This window comes from Lynx rufus, unplaced genomic scaffold (assembly GCF_022079265.1).
Source record: "Lynx rufus isolate CCGP_SWC_20201006 ecotype Redwood Valley unplaced genomic scaffold, mLynRuf1.p SCAF_1, whole genome shotgun sequence".
NCBI classification, from domain to species: Eukaryota; Metazoa; Chordata; class Mammalia; order Carnivora; family Felidae; genus Lynx; species Lynx rufus.
Genome location: NW_025814823.1, coordinates 91666496 through 91687272, shown reverse-complemented (window position 1 = coordinate 91687272; position 20777 = coordinate 91666496). Strand labels below are relative to the sequence as shown.

At 46.2% G+C, this 20777-nt stretch overlaps 1 protein-coding gene across 1 annotated transcript in view; it reads right to left on the bottom strand.

Annotated features, from left to right (window-relative positions):
• Positions 1–20777, bottom strand: part of COL23A1 (collagen type XXIII alpha 1 chain) — a 350552-nt gene that overhangs the window by 314243 nt on the left and 15532 nt on the right. Inside the window, exon 2 of the mRNA XM_047092393.1 lies at positions 11353–11419. Within this exon, the coding sequence (XP_046948349.1) occupies positions 11353–11419 (67 nt within the window). The remainder of the gene's footprint in view (positions 1–11352; positions 11420–20777) is intronic.

Sequence of the window (20777 nt, the reverse complement as noted above, 5' to 3'; positions counted from 1 at the left end):
AAGTGTTTCCTTGTAGGGAACAGATTTCCGACACAGAGCGGCAAGTGCCCCAAGGCAAGCCAGCAGGAGCGGATCTGATTCACAGGGAAGGGACCCTGGCCAGCGCCAAACCAAATGCAATTGCTTCCAAACATCGGAACCCGGAGCCAGCTCAGAGCTCAGCCTAGCCAAGTCCTGGCCAGCGTTAAGCCTAAGTGAGGAAGGAGAAAAGGCCAAGTGGAGAAAACACTGGAAAGAATGTAAAGAGAGTATCAAGTTTAAAAACAAAAAGGAGGGGCGCCTGGGTGGCTCAAGTTGGTTAAGTATCGGATGCTTGGTTTTGGCTCAGGACATGATCTCACCGTTCCTGAGTTCGAGCGCCGCAGTAGGGGCTTGGGATTCTCTCTCTCTCTCTCTCTCTCTCTCTCTCCCACCCCCCCTCCCTCCCTCCCTTCCTCTCTGCCCCATCCCCCCCCCCCACACTCTCAAAAATAAATAAATAAACTTTAAAAAAATAAAAGGAGGCCAACATCCCTCCAAGGAGTTTTCCCACACAGGTCAAGAAACTGCCCCTGCAGGCCGCCCTGTTTGGGGACAGCGTGTAATTCAAGAAGGACAATGTCAGCTATGGAAGCTTCCTGTCTAGATTTTATTACCCTTTCCCTATAACTGCCCTCTAACAGACCTGTTATTCCACAAATCACCCAAAGATATTAATAGAAAGAGCTGAATTCCATGTGTTCCCTTACTAAAGGCTGAGTTTGTCCTCTGTTTCTGCCACCCTATCCAACACTCACAGAGGGCCTGTTACCAGCCAGCCATGCAGCCAGTGGATCGTGAAGAAAGAATATGGATCCTTCAAGGAAAAATGCCAGGAGGAGAGAGATGCTTCAGGCAGGGGACTGACACACAGGTTCCAATTGAGAAACTAAGTCATTCCATAGGGCATAGGAAGGTGATGTGATTTGAGAGATGGGTCCAGAGAACAGGGCAGGAATCAGATGGAGAAATGCCATGACACAGGTGTGATGGTTAATTTCATGGGTCAACTTGGACGGACCATGGTGCCCAGATACATGGTCAAACATTTACTTTGGATGTTTCTATGAGGATTTTTGGGGATGAGATTAACATCCTAATAGGTGGACTTGGAGTAAAGCAGATTGCCCTCCATAATGTGGGTGGGCCTCACCCAATCGGTTGAAGGCCTGAATAGCACAAGAAGACAGAATTCCCAAACAAGAAAGATTTCTCCGGCAGACTGCCCTTGGACTTCGTCTGCAACAACTGCCCTCCAGAAAGATTGAAACAATTTAAACACTATCACTGTGGTCACTGAAAACAGTATTTCCTTTTACTAGGAATTTCTGCAATTATTCACAACAGATGAATAAGTATCCACTGAAGGAAAGTGTCACCATTTGTATTTTTCATTGGGAACTCCCTGTTCCTATTCTTTACCCATCTTTCCACTACAATATTTGACTTTTCCTTATTCTTTTGTAAGAACTTTATACTTCATGACTATCAACTGTACATTTATTATATATGTTGAATTGTTTTCAGGTATTTTTTAAACTTTTTTTTTAACGTTTATTTATTTTTGAGAGACAGAGAGACAGAGAATGAGCAGGGGAGGGGCAGAGGGAGAAGGAGACACAGAATCCAAAGCAGGCTCCAGGCTCTGAGAGTCAGCACAGAGCCTGACGCAGGGCTTGAACCCACGAACTGTGAGATCATAACCTGAGTCAAAGTCAGACACTTAACCAACTGAGCCACTCAGGCGCCTCTCAGTATTTTATCTTTAAACTCTGTCAGGGTGAGATTTTCCATACAGAAAATATAAGCTCTAAGCTTAAAACTTTTCAGAAAACATTTTAAATAATGGCAAGGTTTTTCAGCCTAGACACCACCAACATTTGGGGGTGGGATCATTTTTTGTGTCGGAGGCTGTCCTGTGCCTTGTAGGATGTTTAGCAGCATCGCTGGCCTCTACCCACTAGATGCCAGTAGCATCCCCGCCACACCCCACGTTGAGACAAACGAAAAACATCTCCGAACATTGCCAAATGTTCCCTGGGGACAAAATCTTCCATTTGGTGGATTCCGACTGCTTTATGATTTCCGACTTCAGTACCATGCTTATAAACTCAACTTCCACCTCATAATTTTAAGTGACCTATTGTATTTTTGTGTTGCCCTCCACGGTTTCATTTTTCATATTTAAGTCTTCAGTTCATCTGGAGCATACTTTAGCACACGAAATAAAGTAAGAAGCTGGAGATGATGATGATGACATTGAACTTAGCCTGGGAGAAGGCAGTGCCAACATATGAGTAGCTCCTGATACGTGGGACATTTAATATTCCTACCATACAATGTTACATGACACCTCATGTAAGTGACAAGTTGCACCTGTCACCCAATAGTTGGCACAGAGTTGGCCAAGCTGAGGTCAAAACAGTTTTAGTCCTACAGCGTCAGGATTCTCAGCTACGACTAAACCAGATGGTGCTCGATACACGTTGGGTGGGTGGGTGGGTGGGCGGGCAACTGTTCCAGGAATGTGTTCGCCCATGGCTATTTTACCCTTGGAATAATCCATCACAGCCTCCAGCAAACCACCTGATTCTGGAATCTTCTGGAAAATTCCAAGGCATCTTCCATTTTAGTAGGAAAAAAAACACCAGAGTGGGTGCTTAGCTCTGTGTCTCGCTGCCCCTGGTTTGAACTTCTGTGTGCTTTGTAGTCAGTTTTTTTTTTAATATTAATTATCCATTGCTTTTCAATGTGTGTTAAATTTCTATAGAATTTAATGAATATAGTGGGCTCCCTCTGGTGGTCACAAGAAAATTTCCAAATTCCAATGGTCAGCACACAGTTAAACCCCAAGGCCTTTATTTACGGGACATGGTACATTTTGTAATTAATAGACTCAGAGTGGCTAAATGATGCCTTAAGAGAAGACCCCTAATTATCATCCCTCAGTCATCAGTGGGTCTACTAATTGGTTCATGAAGCCACTCACTATCTAAAACCATGCCTACCATCTTCCCTTCCGAGTCCCTTGTGGGGGATTTCCCATTTCTGCTCAGGGCATCAGGCTCCCCCAGGCTTGCAGCTTCAGGCACCTCTGTCCCCACCAGTGCCATCCATCCTGTTTGTGAGCTCCGTCCACCGCGTGGCCCGTGCCTCCTGCAGCTGTTGCCCGCCATCAATTCTCACAGCCCCCATTCAAGTTCTCATGACCTCTCCTCCACAGAAGTCACCCAGCCGTCACTCACCATCCCTCCTCCACGTGCCCAGCACCATTCCAGGCTCAGTGGACACAGCAGGGAACAAGACAAAGACCATCCCCACCCACCTACCCTGAGCACCCTCTCTGGGGGCTTCTCTGCTAGAACTGAATCTGCCTCCGGCCCTTAGTCCGTGCTGTTTTGACTCCTCTTAACACTGAACTCTAACGCAGATTCCTTCAACTGTGTCATCTGTGGAATAACACCCACAACCGTCCATCCCCGAGACCTGCCCTTACTGCCCACTGCCACCTTCCAACCAAACACAGTTCCCCGCTATTCCAGGGGCTCCCCTAGAGTCGCCTCTGCTCAGAATTATGGGATCAGGAAATGTGCCCCCTGTCCCAGCTGGCTGAGATGCCAAGCAGTCTTCAAAATCCTGCCCGGCTATCATCTTCCCACTGCCCAGGTCCTCCTGATCTGAGGCGATATCTCCCTTCTTTTTATGTCTGTAAGACTTTTCTTTTTTGTTAAATTTTTTAAAAAGTTTATTTATTTTAAGAGAGCAAAAGAGAGAGAGTGAGCAGGGGAGGGGCAGAGAGAGAGGGAGAGAGAGAATCCCAAGGAGGCTCCTCACTGTCACTGCAGAGCCTGACATGGGGCTCGATCCCACAAACCGTGAGATCACGACCTGAGCCAAAACCAAGAGTCGGACATTCAACCAACTGAGGCACCCTATGTGAGACTTTTCTGTTCAGGCTCTTCCCATTCTTAATAGAGTAAGGTTCCTGTATCTGTCCCATGACCTCCAGTGACAGGCTCTGCAATTCCTGGCACAGTCTCTGTCAATATCGCCCACAGGAAGAGCACAAAAGAGGGATAAGGAGAAATGAATGAAAGAAGGAACAAATATCAAGGCATAATGAACTGGGTACCAGAGACCACACTCCAGAGTATTCTAGCCAACAAATAAGCAAACAAGATCAGACACCCAAATTATCTCCTTCAACTCTGTGCAGTCTTACACAGTAGGATAACTGCCATCAAGTGACCTTTTAATACCATAAATTCCAGTCAAGTAGGATTTCACAGGTTAAAAAAAAAAGTCATTATTTAAAAAATTCTCTGAATAAATAATCCAAAGGGGAATCACCATTTCTTGCTTCAGAGTACCAAGAAAGGGTATATACCTGGGGGCGCCTGGGCGGTTCAGTCAGTTGAGCATCTGACTCTTGATCTCAGCTCAGGTCATGATCTCACGGTTTGTGGGATCAAGCCCCGCATCAGGCTCTGAGCTGGCAGCATGGAGCCTGCTTGGGATTCTCTCCCTCCCTCTCTCTTCCTCGCTCTCTCTCAAAATAAATAAATAGACACTGAAAAAAAAAAGGAAAGGGTGCACTTCCTCCACTAAGCTCTTTCCTACACCAACAAACAAGCAGGCCAAACACAAGGAACTTTTAGCACTTCTGTTCTGCTCTGTAACATTTGCCATAAACTAACAGTGAAACGTATAACTTACATCATGCTCTCCCATGAGGGTTTCACTCTCCTGCTCAAACTTCCAGACACTGTCACAGAGCAGTGAGCGTCTCGCTCTGATTCATCTTATCAGTGCGCATCATTTGGAAACCACACGCGACATCTCTGGTATATGATACAAGGATACCGTGGGGCACAAAGAAGAAATGAAAGGTACTCCCACTTTTCTGCAAAGTTCCTAACAAATTTCCAGGGCAGGTGGAGCGTTAGAAACCAGTGCGAAGTGTACGCAGGGGCAGAGCCCCAGGCTTTGCACTGGTCCCTCTGGTTGCCGTTAGCAGTTGACAAGAGCTCACGGACTACACGCTTCCTTTTTCTTTCCGGTTCTCTCACTCCTGTGCTCTGTCGCCAGCATTTTTCACCCACGTCCCAGAAGAACACGCCAATACAGTCTGCCAAGCCTTTGTTCTTTCCCTCCAGAATATTCCCAGCCAACCTCCAGCTTCAAATCTCCTCTCCCCATCTCTCTGGCAGCCCTGCCTGACATCAGCAAAACTCAAGAAGGCAACAGGCTGCACAGTGGGTCTGGACAGGCCTGGGGACAATGGATCTGAGTTCACGGTAACCACAAGTAACTCACTCTCAGGAAGCGAGTCCCAGGCCCTATTCTAAACAACTCACATGCATTAACTCATTCAATCTTTGCAATAATCCCGGGACATTGGTACTGTTGGAAACTTTCATTTCACAGGTGAAAAACTGAGGCACTGCTTGGATAAGTTACTCGTCCAAGGTCATCGAGCTAGTAAGTGACAGAACTTGAACCAGGGAGTCTGGGTCCAGAGTCTGAGCACTTTATCACCGGGCCTGGCTGACTATTGGACAAGTTCAACAGAGGGAAAGGACTGCCCTTGTGTGCCTGGAGTGGAGGCAAACCTCTGGTCACATCCAGACTCTGTCTACAGTCCCCAGCTGAGGGCCACCTGGACAGGGCTTGCCAGTTGCCCCTGCAGTGGTAATCTCTTATTTACGACCGCCCAGTGAAAACCATTTTGTCTTCTTCCAGGAACAGCACCCTAATATTCCTTGTGGTAAGTACCCTTCCCCATTCTCAGACCACATGGTTCTGGCAGCGTCAACCTGCCCCCACGACTGCCTCCCCCAGGTCCAAAATGGTTACATGACCCAGAGCCAGCCGATCAAGGCATCCCATCCTCCAGGCACAGCAATTAGTTCAGGCAGAGGCATCTGCCCCAAGCCCAGCAAATCAGGGTCAATTCCGGGGCTTCTTTTAAAATTTTGGTAAAATGTAGGGGCGCCTGGGTGGCGCAGTCGGTTAAGCGTCCGACTTCAGCCAGGTCACGATCTCGCGGTCCATGAGTTCGAGCCCCGCGTCGGGCTCTGGGCTGATGGCTCAGAGCCTGGAGCCTGTTTCCGATTCTGTGTCTCCCTCTCTCTCTGCCCCTCCCCCGTTCATGCTCTGTCTCTCTCTGTCCCAAAAATAAATAAACGTTGAAAAAAAAAATTTTTTTTTAAAAAATAAAATTTTGGTAAAATGTATATAAATCTACAGTCACTGAATGGTTCAAAGTTACACAATTCCACGGCATTTATTCACATCCACCTGAATACAGCCCGACCTCTGACCTTTCCACTTCCAGTTATATGAGCTAATAAGTTTCCTTTTCTTCATTAATGTAGGATGGTTAGAACATTAGTATTCTGATGCTTGCCTCAAACAGTTAATGCAATGACCTTTTGCACCACAGTGGCCCATCCCAGGACATGTAGGATGATCATGGGTCAGAGTCAAGATTCAAATCCAGGGGTCTCGGGCTCCAAGGTGTTGGGCACTGGCTCTGACCCAGCCCTTAGGATGACCTAGGGTCATGACTGTTCTTAGTGAAGTGGGGGCCGGGTTGTCCCTTCATCTGCCACAGGACAGGCTTGGGAATAACCCTGCCAGAGCCCTTCTTGAAATATTCTAGAATTGCTGCTCTGAGGGCGCCCTCCCCAACAGACTGTGGGCTCCTGTCCTTCCAGCCCGACACCCCCAGATGCCGTAGCAGTAACTGGCTCATGACTAGCTTCAGTACAAGCCATCAGGAGGGCAGAGAACAGAGAAGGCCATTCTCCTCCCCTCCAATGCTTCCCTGCAGGCTGGGCTGTAAGAACACAGGACAGGAGGGGTGCCTGGGTGGCTCAGTCAGTGAAGCGTCCGACTCTTGATTCCAGGTCAGGTCATGATCTCATGGCTCGTGAATTCAAGCCCCACATCGGGCTCTGTGCTGACGGTGTGGAGCCTGCTTGGGCTTCTCTCTCTCTCCCTCTGTCTCTGCCCCTCCCCAGCTTGTGCTCACTCTCTCACTCCCTCTCAAAATAAATAAAACTTAAAAAAAAAAAAAAAAAGATACAGGACAGGAAACCACCTAAACATCCTTGGTGGTGACTGGCCAGGCACCTCACAGGATAGCTCAACAGACGATAAGGATGCCATTATTTAACCAAAATGATGTAGTACATGTCCTCTGATGTGCAGACTGAGTCACCATCTCAAAGAGAAACTGTGAATCAAAGAAAGCAGTATAAGGACAACAGCCTATGGTACCCTTTGTGGAAAGAAAAACAGGAGAGGAGTTACTCACTGAAATATACATAACACTACCTCAAAACCCAGGCTGCCCCATACCATAGCCACTAGTCACATGTGGCCATTTAAACTGAGTAACAATTTTAAAATTTACTTCCTCTGTCGCACTAGCCACATTGTCAAGGGCTCCATAGCCAGTAGTGGCTGCCATTTTAGCCTAGATAACAGATCATTTCCACATCACAGAAAGTTCTGCTGGGCAGCACTGCTCTAGAAGGTCAGGAAGCTTAGAAGCGACCTTAGAAAGGCGACCAGGAGAACAGGGGAGGGGAATTATTCTTCATGTGTAATCTTTAGTAGTACCTGAACTTTTTTTTTTTTTTATCACATCATACGTCATTTCCTACTCAAAAATAACCACTTTAGGGACACCGGGTGGCTTAGTCGGTTAAGCGTCTGACCTGGTTTCGGCTCAGGTCATGATCTCACAGTTCGTGAGTTTGAGTCCTGCATCAGTCTCTGGATTGACAGTGTGGAGCCTGCTTGGGATTCTCTTTCTCTCTCTCTCTCTCCTTCTCTCTCTGCCCCTCCCCCACTCATGCTGTCTTTGTCTCTCAAAATAAATAAATAAATACTTAAAAAATAATAACCACTTTTAAACTTTAAGTACACGGGTAACATAAGAAAAGAGTGTTGGGTAAGTCCCCTGTGTCTGAAGCCTGGAGATCTCTGCGGAAGGAGTGCAGGAGTGTCTCTCTGGGCAGGTGAATGACAAAGAGCAGCATGGGGGAGGGGGGATCCCCAGGTAGCAGCCCCCCTTCCAGCCCCCACAGTAGGAAATTTTGACCCTCATAGCAACCTTAAGGTCCTCGGGATGATTCGCTTTCCTGTCCGCTTTCCTTTGCTAGGACTGCCCCAACAAGTCTCCACAAACTAGGTGGCTTAAAATGACAGACATTCTCCCACAGTTCTGGAGGCCAGAAGTGCAAAATCAAGGTGCCACCAGGGCCGGTTCCTTCGAGAATATTCTCCCCTGAGCACCCCTTTCCTCCAGCTCCTGGTGGCTGCGGGCAATCCTGGGCTTGTAGATGTATCCCTCTGTCCTCCGGAGAGCTCCTCTGCATGTTTCTCTGTGTCTCAAATCTCTCCCTTCTGTCACATAAGGACACTGGTTACTGGACTTAGGGCCCACCCTAAATCCTGGATGACCTCGTTTTATAGACGAGAGGAGCAAGGCTCAGGCCCCTCCCTTGTCTGAGGTCACAGGGCACAGCCCTGCCAGTCTTCTCACCACTGGGTTGGGCAAGGGGCCTGCTCCCTTCTCAGCTCCATGGCTTCCTCTTCACAATGGACAACACACGGAAAGAGATGCCCCCTCCTCTGGCCTCGCTTATCTGTTTGATCAGATCTCCCAGGATCTGACAAAGGATCACACAGTCCCCAGGCCATGAGAAGAAACGGGGGTGGGCAGTGGGCATCTGTGAATATCTCAAATCAGATGGGGACCAAAGCTACAGAGGGCGGTTTGCGTGTCCTGACTCCAAACAGCTGCGGGGCAGATCAGAGCCCCGGAGACAGGAATCAGTGAAGGCTTCCAGTGCTAGAGAAAAAGGCTTCTGTCCTTTTTGTGACAGGGAGAATGTGCCAGCTGACAGGGGTTTGCATCGATGAAGGTCTCCGGGCCAAAGGGCTCCAATGAGGGGCGCCTGGGTGGCTCAGTTGGTTAAGGATCTGACTCTTGGTTTCAACTTGGGTCATGATCTCGCAGTTCCTGAGTTTGAGCCCCCCATCAGGCTCTGCACTGACAGTGTGGAGCCTGCTTGGGATTCTCTCTCTCTGTCCCTCCCCTGCTCATTCATTAGGGCCTGGCCATGCTGGCCACACTGATCAAGCTGAGCACACCTCCCAGGACAGCTTGATAGCAGCCCTGAGACCCTCTGACAACAGCAGTGTAGTCCTGACCACCAGCAGGGGACCCCTCCAAGAGCAGGGTAGGTCACTGCCCTCCTCTCTGCAAGACTGGGGGGGTTATGACCAGACTTTCAGTCCCCAGGGTCTTCCCTGGGACTCTCTTGGAACGTCTCTTGGTGGTTCAGGACCTTCCAAAAGGGAGGCAGGTCACAGGATCCCTCCGGGCTCATGGGCTTTGACCTACCCTTTCTCTATGACCTCAAAAATGCCTACAGAGCCCACTCCAATACTGTTATCATTTTTTGATAAAGATCTTGATTGTTAATAAGTGACAGACCAAGATTTGAACCTGGTTCAGATTTATTTAGGAGCTCCATGCCCCCTCACTGCCTCCTCTACATGTCTATCTCTATTTGGGACTTTCAAACTTACGGTCAGCAATGCAGAGCAGGAAACCCATTTCAATCGCCATCCAGGTCATACACTACAGATAGAAATAGCTCAAACAAAAATTTCTCTCCAATATGTTTTTATTCCAGTCTATGGCTAGTTCAACATTTCAAAAGCTGGCTGCAACCCACGGAACTGATTTCATATCTCACAAATGCTTTGTGACCCCAGTTTATTTATTGTTTTAATGTTCATTTATTTTTGAAAGAGAGAGACAGAACATGAACGGGGGGAAGGGCAGAAAGAGAGAGGACGACACAGAATCTGAAGCAGGCTCCAGGCTCCCAGATGTCAGCCAGAGCCCCACTCAGGGCCCAAACCCATGAGCCATGAGATCATGACCAGAGCCGAAGTCAGACACTTAACCACTACCCAGGCTCCCCTACCCAGGCTCCCCGTGACTCCCAATTTAAAAAATACTTACCTACATAGCTCATGTGAATTGACATGCATACAATACTTAGAAAGAGGTGGGGGGGAATACAAAAAAAAAAAACAAGAGGAATCACTCCCATTGTATGCATTTTTCAGATCATCCTAAAACTCATGTGTCGATCTGAATATTTCCCCCCATTGAATCAAACATCTGACTTGATGATCTGTTAATGATGTCATTACTTGTCATGTCCTTTTTGCTATTAAAATGCTAGAGGTGCTATTAAAGACTAACTCAAGCTCGTCCCTAAGATCCTCTTCCACTGGGCCCTCTGAGACAGAATTTTTCACACCAGGAGATCCACCTTTACAGAAACCCCAGGGCATCTCCCAATATGGAGATGTTAATGTTCAATGAGCTTTATGTCTAGGCCAGCTGAAGTGGATTGGGAAATGCCAGACAGCTTGGCTAATGGAAGGAATGACAGCAAGGACAGGGGCCCCTGGGCTCAGCTCCCGTGTTTTCCACGTTGTCCGGCATGGTGGGAAATCTAAGAAGTGCTGCGATTTTCAACTCATTCACTGGTATTACACACTGTTCTACAGAGGAGAATTCTTGCCCTGAAAATGCCAGGGCCAAGACAGCACACAGACTTCAATGATGGTCTGTGCCAAACTCCCATGAGGACAACCGGAAGACCTGATAGGCATCAGAATTCAGCCACACGAACTGGGAATCCACAAATCCTGGCCTTATTCACAGCCATCCTGGTTGCACCACCAAAACCCAAGATAGACATTCTTATTTGAATCATTCAGACCATCATTCCCATCTTCCCCCCTCTACCTCCACCAAAAGAAATGAAAACCAAAAAACCTACAGTCACCAGAGTACTTATTTACCCCCTCGTGTCTGAACAGAGCTGGAATCACAGTTAATACTGTGTGGATGGTCCATGCCTGTTTCTGTCTTTGAAACAGGATGGCTTTCACCGTCCCAGTACCTAAGCCTTCATCATAAGTCATTTCTTTTTTGTTTGTTTTGTTTTGTTTGTTTGTTTTCATCATAAGTCATTTCTAACAGTTCCTTAATTCCTACCCCAAGATCACCATCTTCATCAAACCAGGGCAGTTCACCCTGCTAGAATCTTTGACTAGTCATCTGGTCAGGGAAGACAGGAAGAAAGACGCCGGATGGTCCACGAGGTACAACAGACAGACTGAAACCCATGCAAGCTCCTGACCATGTCCTCAGCAGTTTTGAGCAGACAGGAGACAGGACACCAGGCCTCTGGGAAGTCAAGGGCCCACAAGAATCAAAAATCCACTTACCTGGGGGGCAGACACACTCGGTCGGCGCTTCCCGAACCGTCCGGTGCTTGACCAGTCCCTCCAACTTCTGAATTAGGGAAGAAAAGAGAGGAGAGAAAAAAAAAAGACCAGCATGAGTTTGAGAGTGGAGAGGGGTAAAAGTGGAAAAATCAGCAAAAAACGATGTATTGGAAAGATCTACGTCGGCAGTGGCATTTTCGAGAACATTTATTACAAGGTAGTTAAATGCTACAGGCAGTCTGGGTATGAGATGAGAAACGAAAATAAACATGCAACAATTATTTGGGAGTCCCTGAAAAGAAGGTGGCAGGTTTCTGCTTTGTTACATTTTTAAATACAAATCCAGAAAAGCCAAAGTGACCGTGCAGTCAGCATGCAGATGGGAAGGCAGAGGAGAGGGAGGCTGGGCAGGCCACACCAAAACTGGCCCTTCTAGCCCTTGGTCCACAGATCAGGCCCCGACCCAGGAAGACCCAGGTTCCCTCCCTGCAGCCCCACCCGCCAGTCCACTGGCCTCAGACCCCAGGCCCAGGCCTAATCCACCCTGATGACATCTTCCTTTCTTCTTACCAGCAGGGATCCTTGGCCTAGAAAATTTGGCTCAGCACAGTCTAACAAGAACATCTACGCATGCCCAGTCCTGTGCTAGATTTGGGCGAAGGGTAAAGAATTACCCCAGAAATAGGGTCAAACATCACAGCTCCGCTATGATGGTTTAACCGTAACCTCAGAGATCCTGATTATTGTCCCCGCCTTGCACTGAGGGGACAAGCTTAGAAAAAAAAAAAAAGAAAAGAAGAAATTAGTCCCAAAGCCCAAATCTAGGTTTAGGAAGGTGAAATGACTGGCTCATAATCCCAAAACTAGCCAAGACTTGAGTCCCAACAAGAATAAATAAAGCATTAGCCTTTCTCTAGGAAGCAAACAAAAATCTCCCTAAAGGTAAAACAAAGCAAATCCTAAACAGGTTGAGTGACAAAATGCGATACCACCGCTAAACCTGAAATGTTTGGTTTTTTAGGTTCAAACCTAAAAATGTAATCTTTCTCAATAAAAATAAATAAATAAATAAAAATTTAAAAGCCCTTGAAAACGGTACAGCAAGCAAATACAACTGTTACTTTTTTAAGTATTTATTTACTTTTGGGAGAGCGCAAGGGAGGGGCAGAGAGGGGGGACAGAGGATCTGAACCGGGTTCTGCACTGACTAGCTGTCTGCAGCAAGCCTGCTGTGGGGCTTGAACTCACGAACCTCAAGATCATATCTTGAGCCAAAGTTGGACGCTCCACCGACTGAACCACCCAGGAGCCCCAAAACTGGGTTGTTTTTTTTTTAGTTTTTATTTTAAAGTAATCTCTGTTCCCAACGTGGGGCTCATTCATAACCCCAAGATCAAGAGTCCTGTGCCCTACCAACTGAGCCAGCTGGGCACCCCAAACGTATTTTTTAAATATGTATTTATTTTTTGAGAGAGAAAGAGACAGAGAGCGAGCGGGGGAAGGGCAGAGAGAGAGGGAGACACAAAATCGGAAGCAGGCTCCAGGCTCTGAGCTGTCAGCACGGAGACCCATGTGGGGCCCAAACCCACAGACGGGAGATCATGACCTGAGGTGAAGTCAAATGCTCAACTGACTGAGCCACCCAGGCACCCTCTCAAAACTGTTATTTCTAAAGAACTGCTTTCCAGGGGACAAGAATGACATCCCTAGTTTTGAGCCCCTGACCCACCAAGCCTGGAATTTTCAAAGGAGATGGGACTCCAGCCAAGTCCTGTCTGCCTCTGGCTGGAGCAGCCCAGGATCAGGAGCCCTACAAACCTCCCCCCACCCCTTAGCCCACCAGCACCGCCCCGCCCCCCCCAGCCCCGCCCCGCCGGGCGGGCCTTGCTGCCCTGAGCTACTACTGCTTGCAGCGGCAAGGCAAGGACCATCCACTGTCACTGAACCAGAACTCAGAAGCCGCCTGCAGATGCGGATACTGGCGTGAGAGGGACCTCATAACTCACTGCCCCCCCCACCCCCCACCCGCACACCACATCGTACTTGCGGATACTATTACAGATTTCAAATTTTACATGGAAAAAGAATCCAGCCTTCTCGTTTAAGCCAGTCAATTTGTGTGAGACCCTCTCATCTGTTTTTATCATTGCTAGACAGGCTAGAAGCCATACTAATTTCCTTTTTTTAAACAAAAGCATTTAAAGCTAAAAGCCAATTCGTTTTAACAACCCGCGATCACATCTGGGCGGCTCTCCTGAAAGGGAGGGAGGCTTTATCAAATACTGATAGGAAACACAATGACTTCTGAACTGCTCTTATCGTAAAATAAAAAACCAAACAGGAAACTATTGGGGGGGGGGGCGCTTTACTGTTAATGCTAGTAGGTGGGGTCATAAAATACTGGGATTGAGTTTTTGTTTGATCACTTATCCTAACTCCTTTTATGCCTGTGTTTCTCTGGATTATACAGTGAATCTGCAGTTTTACCGGCTACCCTCTAGCTTACCGCCCCCCCCCCCCACACCGCCACTCCAGGCCCCGAACTTTCTGTGGGTTTGAAATGCCACTATCAGGAACACAAAGTGAAATGTTTGAATTAGAAACCCAATCCCACAATCTTTATTTCCCTGGTTTTTTTTTTCGTTCTGCATTCAAGAAAATATTCCTTTGTGTCCAGGTTTGTAAAAAAAACAAAAAAACAACAACAAAAAAAAAGATTTAAAAGCCACAACTTTTTTACATTCAATTATCTGGCAGCACCTCTAGCATCTGCAAACAATATGGTCCTGGTTTTACATATGCAAACAAGTCTGACTCCTAAAGTAAATAAAGGATGAGTTTCTGAGAAAAAAGTCCCTGAGACTTTGGGAGCCGTTCCCTCCAAGAGTAAGGAGGAGGAGAACTTGAAGTTGCCTGGTGGGGGGGGGGGGGGGTGAGAGGGGGGTAGCGAGCACTGTGGAGAAAATTACTCCAGGAAAATCATGGTTCTCAGAAAAGCATTACACAGTTAGATGATAAATTTATTAATGACGTGTGGGAGCACTAGTCTGGGCCACTTGGCCAGATGTTTGATCACAGCCTCCAACGGTCGCATTTTGATGAAATATAAGTTAACATACAAAAAAAGGACAGAATGATTTATTTCTGTAAAATGATATAAATAAAGCCACAGAGACATTCCTATCCTCTTGGACAGAGGATTCCTGCTCTAGGGGATATATCTTGAGAAAATAAAAATCAGCAGGAGCAAAGAATGATACCCATGAAGTTGCACCCCAAAACAGTGGGAGTGGTTTAGAGAAGGGTGGCGAAGCCCCTGATAAAACTGCCCTATTTCGTTTAGTATCATTATGAACACTATGTGGCAAAAAGGGGGAGAAATGTTTATGAGACCATCAATAAAAGGTCTACATCTGTACGAAAATTCAGGCACTGGGTGACAGCAGCTACCAAAATATGAACCCCCTTGGGTGTACAAAGTATGGTGATTTACTTCTTTTAGAAGCCCCTCCTGTGGGGGCGCCTGGGTGGCTCAGTCAGTTAAGCATCCAACTTCAGCTCAGGTCATGATCTCCAGGCTTGTGAGTTTGAGCCCCGCATCAGGCTATTTGGTGACAACTTTGAATCCTCTTTCTCTCTCTCTCCCCCCTCACGCTCTCTCTCTCAAAAACAAATGGAGGAGGGGCGCCTGGGTGGCTCAGTCGGTTAAGCCTCCGACTTCAGCTCAGGTCACTATCTCGCGGTCCGTGAGTTCGAGCCCCGCGTCGGGCTCTGGGCTGATGGCTCAGAGCCTGGAGCCTGCTTCCAGTTCTGTGTCTCTCTCTCTCTGTCCCTCCCCCGTTCATGCTCTGTCTCTCTCTGTCTCAAAAATAAATAAACGTTAAAAAAAAATTAAAAAAAAAAAAGAAAAGAAAATAGATCCTAAAAGTTCTCATCACAAAGAAAAAACACTTTTTTTTTGTAACTATATGAGATGATGGATGTTTACCAAAGTTATGGTGGTAATCATTTCACAAACCATGTAAGTTAAGAGTCATTGTGCTATATAACCTTAAGCTTATACTATATTATATATACACCGTATATCAATTATATCTCAATAAAGTTATATCCCAATGAAAAAAAAATGGAGGAGGAGAAGAAGAAGAAGAAATCCTTCCTGTGTTCTAATACCATTTTTTTAGTTAAAAAAAAAAATTCTGGAAGTAGAGGAAGAACCAAAATGAAGCCCTACAGCCTCCCTGCAGAGGACAATTTGTGAATGACAGGTGATTCCATCCTCCCTGGGACACGAACTCCCAGGACGCAACAGAGGACCCTCTCTGTGCAGGGCACAAATCCTCTGCCCTCCTCCCGCCCCCACAGGGAAGAGCCCCTGCGTGCATTCTCACTACCACCATCAACCCAAGAGGGCAGCATTTTCTGGCCTCTGACATTCTTTTTTTTTTTTTCATGCCTTGGCATGATGATGAGGAAGATAACAAATAGCGAGCATTATTACTGAGGACACTGATTACTTGATGGGGGCCAGGCACTGTGCCCACAACTGTTATCCCGTCTAGCCCTGCCAATACCCGCCTTGAGGCTGGGACTATTATTACACCCATTTGCAGATGAGAAAACTGAGACCACAGAGGGCAATGTAAGCGCCAGGATGGGACCTCAATCCTGGTAGCAACCAGCTCCAATCACAAAGCAAGACAACCTCTGCTTACAAGCAATGTTCATAACTAACAACAAACAGTTGCTACCCACAGTCAGGCCTTACAAAACTAAAAGGACAGAAATCAGATCTGGGGTTGCCAAAGGTTGGAGAGTGAGGAAGGAAGTACAATGAGAAGATTGTCGGGTAACGGGACTGTTCTATAAGGCACTGAGGTGCTGGACACATGACTCTACACATTTGTCAAAACCTTTAAGACTGTACGTCACCAAGAGTGAACTTTAATGGATGCAATTAAAAAAAAAAAATCAACCAGGATATCAGAGAATCCCTGGATGAAATGTGGGCTGTGACAAGTGAATCCAACTATGTTAAAACTGTGTGACAGCAGCACTTGGGTGGCTCAGTCAGTTAAGTGTCTGACTCTTGATTTTGGTTCAGGTCATCATCTCGCGGTTTGTGAGTTTGAGCTCCGCATCAGGCTCTGAACTGACATGCAGAGCCTGCTTGGGATTCTCTCTCTCTCTGCCCCTCCCCTGCTTGTGCTCACACTCCCTCCCTCTCTCTCTCTCTCTCTCAAAAATAAACTCACTTAAAAAAAGCTGTATGACATAACTCACTGAAAGTGTTAGGAAAAAACACGTAGCTGACCTACATGCAAAATAGCATCTTGATCAAGAACTATAAGGCTGGACACAAAAGGAACTGTCTGGAAATGCTGTACTCCAGTAGGTAAAGTTGGTTCTCACAGGGGTACAGGTTAGCAATTTTGAAACTACTTTACAGACATTAGCAACAAACAAGTGAGTAAATAAACTATTGGTAATGAGAGCTGGGCTTCTCGTTGTCCAAAAGAGAAGTTATAAATACACAAAGTGGGAAAGACAGAATGAACCATCTTGTGCTGAATTAATCAGAGACATCACTATGAGGTCACATCTAATGCCTACAGGAAGATACATACAGAAATATTCATAGGTATGTGTACAGAGGGGAGCGAATATTCACACATATATACTATAGATGTCTGCAGAGAAAACCTTTAATCAATGACACCCTGGAAACATCAAGCACACCCAGCACCCAAATCTTGGTTTCTAAATACCATTCTCTAAGAAAAGGAACCAGGGCTCATTGGAGATATGGCTGATTCTAGGCCCAGGGCAGGAAATACACAAGATGAACCTGGAGTGCCTTGTAGTGGCAGAAAGAAAGGAGGTCCTTTTTGAAAAAAGGAAGGGAGGGAAGAGTATGTCAAAGAAACACAAAACCTACCCGAAAAGGCTCAAAATGGCCAAAGCTGGAATAATTTTGGCAACAAGATAAAAATAATGCAGTATTGGATTATAACCCAAAGAATAAGTTAGAAACCCATAAGTTATATACTGATACAAATGACTGAATAAATAGGTGGGGAGAAGAGACAACTCTTCCCTACAGAAGAATGCCCAATAATATATGTAGATACCGCCCTCTCCGAGATGTGGAGCTAAGTTCCACCCTCCTTGAGTGAGGGTTAGACTTCCTCACTTCCTAAAGGCAGAGAAAGGAAGATAGTGACTTTATAATGTAAAATCTGGCAGACACAACTTTAATCAAGTGATCAAGGTTAATGGCACCAGTGATAGGTCATGTGACATCATGGACCCGACATGATGCCAGGACAATGGCAATCTACCTTGATGCTATTCTTCCCAAGCCCGCATAACCTACTTTAATCATAAGAGTGGCCCAAACTGAAGACCATTCGACAAAATACCTGACCAGTATGTCCAAAAATTGTCAAGGTCATGAAAAATATGGAAAGACTGAGAAAATGCTATAGGTCAGGAAGACATAACAATGAAATGCAATGTGGTGCCTTGGATGGGATTCTGGAGTAGGAATGGGACATTAGAGGAAAAACTAGGGTGATCTGAAAAAAAAGTCTGTCATTCACTTTTTAAAGATGGGTAAAAAATAAATCACAAAGTCACTTAAGACCAACTAAGATACAGCTTTGTTATTTTCAATATCACATGTATTTTTTAAATTGAGGTAAAATTCACATCACATAAAATTAAGTGAACAACTTTAATTTTTTTTTTTAGTTTATTTATTTATTTTGAGAGGGGGCATTAGGAGGGGAGGGTGAGAGAGAGAAGGTGGGGGGAGAGAGAGAGAGAATCCTAAGCAGGCTCTGCACTGTCAGCACAGAGCCAGATTTGGGGCTCGAACCTACAAACCGCCAAGATCATGATCTGAGCCGAAACCAAGAATCAGATGCTTAACTGACTGAGCCACCTGAGCACCCCCCTTTACCTATTTTTAAATCAGGTTGTCTTTTTGTTGCCGAGCTGTAAGAGTTCTTTATATTTTCTGGATACTACATCCTTAACAGATATATGATTTCCCAAATATTTTCTCATATGCCAGATCTATTATTGATCAAAATTCTAATCATCTCCAACCAAGGTATAATATGGGTATATTAAAAGCATCTTAAAAATTGGAGGTGGTGAAGCAGGCACCTGGGTGGCTCGGTCGGTTGAGCGTCCAACTTTGGCTCAGGTCATGATCTCACCTTTCATGGGTTCAAGCCCTGCATCAGGCTCTGGGCTGACAGCTCGGAGCCTGGAGCCTGCTTCGGATTCTGTGTCTCCCTCTCTCTCTCTGCCCCTCACTAGCTCATGCTCTGTCTCTGTCTCTCTCTCTCTCTCTCTTTCTCTGAAAAGTATATAAACATTAGAAATTTTTAAAAAAAATCATAGGTGGTGGGAATGGACTCATGGTTTCATGCTGGTCCTCACAGAGGTCTTTGTTGAAATCTTGCTAGATTAACAGTGGGATATTGTTACTAAGGAATTCAACCTGGTCCTTTTTAGTTAATAGTAATTGTATTAGTTTGCAATTGCCGTGTAACAAATTGTCACAAAATCCGTGGCTTAAAACAATACACATTTACTATGCTTTCTGTGGTCAAAGGTCTGAACACAGACAAGTTTGCTTCCCTGCTCATGGTCTCTTGAGGCTGAAATCAATGCATCAGCTGGGTGTTTCTTTCTAGACCTCTGGATCCCCTTTAAAACTCATGTGGTTCCTTGTGGTCTGCAAGCCCCATTCTCTTGCTGGCTGCTGGCCAGGGGCCACTCTCAGCATCTAGAGGCCACTCAGAGTTCCTTGACACATGCCCCCTCCACACATGCTCTCATGCTTCAGATCCCTCTGACTTCAGGAAGGACCCAGTCCCTTCCAAGGCCTCACCTGCTTATGTCAGGCCCACCAAAGATAAGATCTGTAAGGAACTCAGCCAACTCATTGGCAACTCAAAGGAGTGATACCATCATAATCACCGGGGAGGGAATTATACAAAGTGTGTACAACAAGGGGTGGGAATCCTGAGGGCTGTCCTAGAACTCTGCCTGCTACAGTAAGTTATCACAGTTAATTTCTTACTTTGGACAAATGTGTTACAGTTATGTACATATGTAACTACATTTTTCCTTTTTTCAAAAAATTTTTATTAATGTTTATTCTTTTTGAGAGAGACAGTGTGAGCAGGGGAGGGACAGAGAGAGAGGAAGACACAGAATCCGAATCAGGCTCCAAGCTCTGAGCTATCAGCACAGAGCCGGACGCAGGGCTCAAACCCATGAACCATGAGATCATGACCTGAGCCGAAGTCAGATGCTTAACCGACTGAGCCACCCAGGTGCCCCTATATTTTTCTTTTATTATGTTTATTTATTTTTGAGAGAGAGAGAGAGCAAGCGAGCTCACAAGCAGGAGCTAGGCAGAAAGAGGGAGACAGAAGATCTGAAGCAGGCTGCATGCTGACCCCGGAGAGCCTGAAATGGGGATCGAACTCACAACCCAAGTCCAAGTCAGATGCTCAATTGACTGAGCCACCCAGGCACCCCTGTAACTACGTTTTTCTATAAATCTAGAATTATTCCAAAACATTTTAAAGGCCACATCGTGGATTTCTACTTCTACGCAAGATACAAGGAGCAATGACTATATTTATCCCCTGCATAAAATAACACCACCAAAAACTCAAAAAACCACAACAAATTCTGCAAATAAAATACATGAAACAGAGGTTTTGAGGATACCGATACCGAGCAGGAAAGGAGAGTGATCTCAGACAGAGAACAACTGCTCTTGCTTCCTGCCTGGGGAGAGTTTCCAGGCTGGGCACAGGGAAGGGGGAATCACACATGAAGCCTGGCAGCTATCCAAAGTTGAAGGATGGACCTGGAAGTCCAGGGATGCCAGGCAGTTGGGACTATAGATCAGAGGACCCGAGAGAACCAGAGATCTGTGAGGTTCTTTGCAGATGTCCGTGGAGCACTGATCAGCATGTGTAGGAGGCAATGACCCGTGGCAGGGAGAAGAACCACCCAAAAAGATGCAGGGAACAGTGCCTCAGTCTTACATGGGGCAGGGAAGGGTGCCCATTCCCCCAGCCAAACCAGGAAACCCCTAATTCACACTCATAAATCACTGAGTAGAGCACCAAGGAGGGTCTTTTGCCTCAGAGATAAGGAGTAATCAACCCTAGGCTAACCGTGGCTCTGGTCCCACCTCACATATCCTAAATACAAGACTCAAAGGATCCAACTGTTTCTGAATAACTGTAATATAACAAAGCTCATGAAAATTTACAGAAATACAAAAATACTCAACCCCCAATGAGGTAAAATTCATAATGTCCAGCATACAATAAGAAATTACCAGCAGGAGGGAACACCTGGGTGGCTCAGTCAGTTTAAGCATCTGA